This window comes from Ipomoea nil, unplaced genomic scaffold (genome assembly GCF_001879475.1).
Source record: "Ipomoea nil cultivar Tokyo-kokei standard unplaced genomic scaffold, Asagao_1.1 scaffold3195, whole genome shotgun sequence".
NCBI classification, from domain to species: Eukaryota; Viridiplantae; Streptophyta; class Magnoliopsida; order Solanales; family Convolvulaceae; genus Ipomoea; species Ipomoea nil.
In genome coordinates, this window is record NW_017619623.1 from 811,646 (window position 1) to 819,827 (window position 8,182).

The 8,182-nt window shown below is 33.6% G+C and overlaps 1 protein-coding gene across 1 annotated transcript; it reads right to left on the minus strand.

The window, feature by feature from the left end:
• Positions 1-2,951: 2,951 nt before the first annotated feature.
• Positions 2,952-7,706, minus strand: LOC109168255 (sodium/hydrogen exchanger 3-like). Its single transcript, XM_019317288.1, has 14 exons — positions 7,443-7,706; positions 7,210-7,328; positions 6,946-7,043; positions 6,341-6,400; positions 6,201-6,247; positions 5,919-6,113; positions 5,761-5,807; positions 5,441-5,507; positions 5,240-5,340; positions 5,046-5,147; positions 4,469-4,607; positions 4,319-4,381; positions 4,010-4,081; positions 2,952-3,610 (listed from the first exon to the last, which is right to left on the minus strand). The coding sequence occupies exons 1-14, from the start codon at positions 7,620-7,622 to the stop codon at positions 3,275-3,277; spliced, it is 1,626 nt and encodes a 541-aa protein (XP_019172833.1). The 5' UTR covers positions 7,623-7,706; the 3' UTR covers positions 2,952-3,274.
• Between the last annotated feature and the right edge of the window lie 476 nt (positions 7,707-8,182).

Below are 8,182 nucleotides of genomic sequence, written 5' to 3' on the forward strand. Positions count from 1 at the left end.
GCTTTGAAATGGTAGTGGCAGTGGGCAGTGATTGCAGGTACAGGATGTGAATAATATTTTGTGTCCAGGATAAAAAGTGAAAATTTTATCAAAATAAATATGAATAAATAAAGGGGAAACAGCACTTTTGGCCCCTCAATTGTTTTACTTTTGGAAATTTAGTCCCTCTCAATTGATTTAAATAAATCTAGTCCCTTAATTGTTAATAATGTATCACATTTAGCCCCTCATATTATATAATTAGAAATTCCTTTTTTAATAATTTTTTTTCAAAAGGTTATAACTGTTAATTTCTTTAACCTATTAACTTTCTTTTTCCTTTGTACGCCTTTGCAACCAAATCAACTTCCTGGAATCATAAACAAGGGGGAAGAACCTTTCTGACTCTATCTAATATTCAACAAACCAAATGCCAAACCAAAAGAAATATTTTGTTAAAGAAGCAGCCCCAAAACAAGAAGTGATTTCAGAAGATTGTGACATATTGAAGGGATATATATTTTGTAAATGGCTACAAACCATAGCCTTATAATATAGTACTAAGTTTTTGAAAAAAGGCTCACTAGTCACTATGGTTGTTATTTTGTAACTTTTTGTCTATTTTGTCAGGATATATTTTTTGCGTTAGGGGGTCATATAAGATTGAATTCTGGTATGCCAAATTAAATGACGGTTATTTTTGCTTAATATAGTAGATGGTTGTTATTTGCTAAGTTATTTTTTGTAAAAATACTAGTATTGAACTTGAAATGATGGGGAAGTAAATGATATTACTATTCATTATTTTTGTTGTTCGTTATTTATGCTATACTTAGTTTAGGGAGATTGGTTTTATATTAGGGAGATCGACAGTATAATATGTAGCTTATTTGTTATTTTTGCAACTTATTTGTGCTTTTTATTTTATTTTATTTTATTGTTTTTGATCTATGAAATCTCCAATGCAATCTCATCTACAAATGGTAAGGCATACATTAAAAGGAAAGAGAAGAAAGTTAAATAGTTGAAAGGAATGCACAATTATAACCTCATGAAAAAAATTATTAAAAAAAAGAATTTCTAATTATATAATATGAGGGATTAAATGTGGTACATTATTAACAATTAAGGGACTAGATTTATTCAAATCAATTAAGAGGGACTAAATTTCCAAAAGTAAAACAATTGAGGGCCAAAAGCGCCGTTTTCCCAATAAATAAATAATTATAATACGCGTCCAAAGTTCAGCAACTTAGGGCGGGTATTGTATTTCAAAAAAAAATAAAAATAAAAATTGGGTCCTAAGTTCTTGAACTTTGGACGCGTAAAGTTGTTTTTCTTTTAAAAAAAAAATACAAAAGTTCCTAAACTTTGGACGCGTATTATAGTTTTGCGCGTCCAAAGTTACTTTGGACGCTGATTGTTCAAAGCAACTCCCACACAATCAGTGTCTCCCACATACGCGTCCAAGCAACTTTGGACGCGTATTAGCCTTAACTTTGGACGCAAATGACTGTTTCTGTACTAGTGGCTACTGAGTATCTATCGGTGGAATTTCCAAGTCTGCCTCTCCTTTAGTAGGGAATTCGATCCGACCCAGATCTGTCCGTATTACAGTAACCATATTCCCATTCACAATCGCTTTAATCTTATCTCCAGCTGCGCTTGCTGTTTCGTAAAATTCTGTCGTCGTTGTCTGTGAAAACGCGTCTAACGACTTGTTGAGATAGACGTACAACCCGGAATCCTTCAGACACTCAAGCACTTCCTTTGCGATTTCCTGTTTCTCCACCTCATTCTCGTACGCGATAAAGTCCACTAACTTACCGGAAAGGATCTTAAAACTCATATTTGTCATTTCGTTGATAAACGGAGTTCGTATTCACTCAATGAGGAAGATAAATACTTCGAAGATTTGTTGACTCCGGAAGCTTATCGTTTAGGATAACCAACGAAATGATCAAAAACTATTTTTGAGGGACAAAATGAGTTCTTTGCAGTTCAATGTGGCTATTGAGAAATGTGCATTAAATGCACCACATACCGCGACACTTTTAAGCATTCAAAAGGCTTAATTTTTTTTATTTATTTATTTTTTTGAATATGACCACCTTTCTTTATATTCCTATTTTATAAGACGTCTTAAATATTTGTTTTCTCACTTTTGTTATACTTTTTTCATTCTATATCTGAGAACAAAATAAAAAATCGCAAAATTTCTAATCGAAATGTATTTTTGCCAATATTTTGCATTAATTTCTCCCCAATTTTTTTTTGAATATTTTCTCCTTAAAATTTATCAATATAATAATAACATATTTTTACCTTTTATTTTTTATTTTACTTAAATTAAATGTTGGTTGGTTAATTTCTTGAAACATACAAATAAATATGACAAATTGAGGAGGTCAATCTCTAAGTACACAATTTACCATAAAAGGTTATGATGCAACTGATACAATGACTTACATTTTGACAGCAAAAAACTTACTCCACGCCTTTTAATGCAATCATTCAAGTATATAGCTGTACGTCACAACATCACCAAATTTAGACAAAAAAAAAAGTTTTTTTTGGTGATCCTATTGTGCACTTACTCGTATACTATGTTTCCTATATATCATATCTTTTTCCTCATATACATATAATTCATACTTTGTAACTAATTTTATGTTTAATTTTTTTTTTCATATATCATATACATAAATGCTTCTTGTTTTTTTTTTTCAATAATATTGCAAAATTACAAATTGTTTTAAACATAATCTTAAAACAAAGTAATGTTTCGCTATGAATTTAATAATTGTCTATAAAAATAATTGTCAATATACAATCACACATAACTATTATATTACAACTTCCAACTATTGTATTCAACCATTAATTTTATTCGATCTTTGTTGGGCATTGTACAACGTGCATCATGTACTTAAATGTACTTGAATGTTTAAAAATGAAAACACACACACAACAAGAACAAAAGTTCATTCATTAGTATCATTGATCAACTGATAACGAAGTGTATATATACAGGAATATTGAATACCTGGAGATTTGCTTACAAGCTATACACCGTTTGGTGTTTACCCCCAAAAATTTTTAAAATAAAAAAATCTGAGTTCCCATATGCTATGCCTATGGCCTCAATTGCCCGATATGGAAACTAAGCAAAAACATTTCTCTACGTCACAAACTATCAAAACCATTTCATCACACCACCCATTGATCCTATGAACAGACAAACAAAACCTAAAACCTAAAACCGTGAGTTCTTGAGAATTAGTGCTCATCATTGTCATTGTTGCTCTTGCTCATCCTCCTCATCCTGTTCAGGTGGGGAGGCAGGAACAATGGGCATGAAACCCCTCCCCCCAAACACAGGACGCATAAATGCATTGTCAAATTTTCTCCAGTAATGGTGGACTGTGTGAGAGGGAATCGTTAGCAGCCTTCGTAAGCTGTTTGGATTGGATGCGCGATAACTTTCTAGATCATCAGTCTCTGGATCATGTTCTAGAAGTGGCACAGTGAATGACTTTGGGGTAAGTGGCTCAGGGGTGACCTGTACATTCATGTGTTTTGGCGAGTGCAGCAAGATTCTGATCAAAGGCTTGGTCATTAACCCAAATACCTGTACAAATGCCCAAAAAGTTAAAGCTAAGATGTTATTAGAATCACCGAACAGATCGACCAAATGTAACAAATATCAAATTCAAGTGAGTAGTCTGCCAGTGCAAAATGCATGTCATAAGCTCCTGCCCTCCTGGTAGCATTTTTACACAACTAACACAACTGAAAACCGTCATTTCTAGGATTATTATGTTTTATGACAAACATAATGAATGATATAGAACTAATTGCAGTGTAATCAAACAAACTTAAAAGACCATTTATATTGCTTGGTTATCACTACTTTGGAACTTGCTTCTCAAAGCTAATGCAGGTTACATCCACAAGATCAATGTTCAAGTCATGTGTTACTATTCCTCTCTCTATCCAAAATACAATGAGAAAAATGAGGTTGTCTTACCACCGTGCTGAAAAGAACAACGGTAATAGTGCTTGTGATCATTATTGCGCTATCTTGACACTGGGTTGTAAACTGCATTATATGCAAATTATAAGAAAGTCAGTAATAGAACCTACCTGATCATGAATTTTCTATTGCATGCACTTTGCATGCCCATGATATAATAGTAAGCTAGGCATTACTTATCATGATTAATGAAATTATATTGCTAGTAAATACGGACTATCACTAGAATTACAGTTGCTACTTTATCGTGGAAGCTTGTATATCCATCGTTTAATTTGCATGAAACCCAATTAGTTATCTTACCCGGTTGTAAGCAAGGGCCATGGAAACAGCACCTCTCATAAGCCCCGCCCACCATATTGTAACCTGCAAATCACAGCATTGCATGAAAACAATGGACCCATATTAACCAGATCAGAAGAGGTAAACTCAAGATATATTTTAGAGTCATACTTGTCGGTTAATGTCAATCTTATCTTCTGGGGACATTTTGGTCAAGTTGGATAAGAATGACAAGGGGAAGACGAAAGCAGCTCTTCCAATCATAAGCAGACCCAAAAGTATTGAGCTAACCAGAACTGATGTTCCAAGACTGACAAATGAAAACAAGTGTAGACACTAAGACACCCATCAAACAATTGTTAAAATGTATGCTAAATACCAATATAAATGTACAGCAACATGACTCTATAAATAGGTTCTTCAATAGTTAATACTCAATTTAGTACTCGACTAGGTTTTTCTCGATTTAGTCCTAAATAACTTTCTGTGCTTAATTACGTCATCGACTTTGATGGTTTTACTCATTTGAGTCCTCTGTTAAGATATCTTGGTAATTTCACATCTATTAATACCCAATTTTTCTCGATTGAGTCCTTGATTCTAGCAGCCGAGGACTCAATTGGGTAAAACAATCAAAGTCAAGCACCTAATTAAACACAAAATGTGATTTAGGACTAAATTGAGAAAAAGCACTATAGTGAAGGACTAAATTGAGTATTAAATGGTTCCTCAATGACTGAAAATATACCTTTCGTTCACAAGCTTCCACTTTTCAATGTCTAAAGCATCCATGCCGACATAAAGGAATATAAATATCTCAGAAATAAATGACAATGTAGCAAAAGCATGCCTGCATATCAAGTAAAAGAGAATGACTAGTTACTACTTTCTCTTGAGGAATAGTAAGCAGCTTTATGGTTGAGGCTGTTATAGTATACTCACTTGGTGGTAACTCTAGAACTTTCAGTGACATTATGCCAGGTATAATGCGACATCACAATCCCGCAGAAGAAGACAGTAAGGATGGCACTTAAATCGAAAAACTACAAGAGCATTAATTGTGAATTAAAGAATTAATAAGCTCCTCCATTGACAAAACCAGTAAAAAAGTAAAAAATTCTCTAAGTTGTGGGAAACACTTACTTCAGCAAGCATATATGATAAGTAAGCCATAAGAATCATAATGGCAATCTCACGATCAGTGGAGTGCCTGTAACAAAGGAGACAATTAGGTGACAGCTATCTTGAAAAGAAAATATATTAAAAGCTATTTGTTCCAAGCCGTATTGTTGAACCTTGCTTTAACAAATGAACCTCAACAAAACACAAGTGTGAGGATAATAGCTAACAGACTACTAGATCAAGACTCTTTCAATCTTATAGAGACGTTTTTGTTCCATACTCGAACAATTACAGGACTCTACTCTATGGGTAAGTGCTAAGAGGCAATTATTTTTACAAACCTTCCAAAGCAAAGCTTTTTAATAATAAATGCACTCAGCAAGCCAGCCTGTGAGGAAAGAAAATTAAAGGTTACAATCACATCAATCAACAAAATGTATTACTCGAGTACGTACAAGTTTTCGGTGCATTATATTATGGGAGAAAGAAGGGGACTCACAGCTACTCCAAGAACAGTGCTTGAGATAAATAAATACAGAAAGTTTCCAAATAATTGCAGAACAACAGCTGAGTTTATATCTGATAACTTAAGCTTCCGAAATGCATTAAACAGCACTATCGATGTAGCATCATTTACAATGCCTTCTCCAAAGACTACACTGTAGAGAAAAGGTGTTTCATCCTGATTAAGCACCTGTATTACACAACAGAATACATAAGGTCAGACAAACGTATAGGGTATTGTAAGTTTAATTTGCAGCAGCATAACAGCCATACTTACTTGCAAAGTGCAAACAGAATCTGTTGCAGAAAAGATTGCTCCAATTGCTGGAAATAATCCAAGAGAGATTAAGAGGACAGAGGCCAGAGGAGATCAAATCAACAAAATTAAAGAAGAAAATGGAGGGAAGCTGGAAGTACCAAGATAATCTCCTATTTCAAGAGAGCCAATATTCATTGACGTGAAGATGCCCATGGCGCCTAGTTGAATTTAAAAAAAAAAATAAAAATTAAATAGATTTCATTAGCACAAACAGTTCATCTTAGCTAACCTTTCATAGGCTTTCATCTACAATTAAAATGACAAAGCTAGAGATCATTGAAAAGGTAAAGCAATCACGTCAAACTTTTCACACATTTCTTTCCAGAAAAGTAGAATATGGCTCCTAGTTTTGTTGAAACATCACAGTGGTAGAGATGATGCAATGATAGGATTAATAAGTCATTTCATATGTAATACTGTTTCTGCAATAAATAGCAATTTAGAAGGAATGGTGAAGCTACAAGGTTATGTTCAAAGTAATAAAGATGGAATTGAAATTCTAGCTATTTTAATAGTGTCCATTAGTCATGCCAACTAAGACACAAGAAACCAGCAAATTGGGATTGAAGTAATTGGAAAAAGAGAGGGAAAGAATATGTTTTAAAAATTGGGAATCTGGATGGTTCAGAAGTCCCATTACCATTCTTAAAAAATGGATATTTACATACAACAGGTCACAAGACTAGAGGATAGAATAACATACCGAATGATATGATAATGAATGATATCAAAGTACCAAGTGCTCCAAAAAGCATTATAGTTGTGAAATTGCGAAAGAATTGCTTCTTTTTCACTTTGAACCTGACAAACATTACAATGCCAATGGGAGAAATTAAAATGAAAACTTGTAATTTAATAGTATTAGCAGTGAATAATAACAACAGAGGAGTCTCAATTAATAATAATTTTGACATTATTAAAGCTTTAATTATTAATAAAATAAAATGGTGCAACTGAGCGAGCATACCCAGCATTAAAGATGATTGGCGGAAGAAGATAAATGAAGAAAAGATCTTCACTGAACACTAAAATATGCGAGCTTGTTCCTCCGCTAGTCAGTAGAATCACTACACCGGTGCATATACCCTGTCATCCAAAACAAAACACAACACATACGACGGAGTAATTATTAAAACTAACTATATGCTCAATAACCATGAGGGAGGAAGTTTAGAGTATATATACTATAACTGTACTCACAATCAAAACAGCAGTGATGGACTCGTTCATCCACCGATTTTCCTCCAACAGATGACCAATCACAATACACGCACAGATAACAGCAACAAATATGTTTATAGACACTACAGGCCCATGATCCAAGGATGTTAGCAAGTGAGTCTTCGACAACAATGCCCCAAAACCAAAATCGCTTCCCATATTTCCCAACGCTCTCAAAAAAATTTCACCACTAAACTTCAAATCTTCTCTCTACTTCATTTCCCATCCACCACCTGCTTATCACTTCTGCAACAACAATTATTACAATACATCAATACTTGGCACAACTTCAAACATCTAATGTATATATATCATACCAAGCAACACTTAAATGTATATGTATACGGAGAACAACTCACACCAAGATATATTGAAACAAATACATGCATTTATAAATACATACACTGTCCAGAAAACGCAGAATTAAAAAATTCTGCGCTCGAGTTCTCCAAACTCCAGCTCAAAAACCAACCTCGAATCCCAGGCTCTATAAACGCGGTATTTGTCTTTGAAAAATAAAGCGCCACTGTTGTTGGAGAGAGAGTTATATGGAGAGAGAGATTAGGATTTTACTCTTTTACTCATACTAGACTTCTGATACATTTATTCTCAAAAAAAAAAAAAAAAGAAAAAAAAAAGACTTCTGATGCATTAATGTCTCTCCATATGTTAAAAAGTATATTTTGAATTATTATTAGTAAATAAATACTGAAAAACAT

Bases quoted from the DNA above. Each gene is read 5' to 3' on its own strand.
- LOC109168255 (XM_019317288.1), bottom strand. From the start codon at position 7,622: ATGGGAAGCGATTTTGGTTTTGGGGCATTGTTGTCGAAGACTCACTTG. The intron at 6,248-6,340 runs GTACTTCCAGCT...GATTATTTCCAG, and splicing joins TGAAATAGGAGATTATCTTG to CAATTGGAGCAATCTTTTCT. The intron at 4,082-4,318 runs GTAAGATAACTA...CATATAATGCAG, and splicing joins TGGCCCTTGCTTACAACCGG to TTTACAACCCAGTGTCAAGA.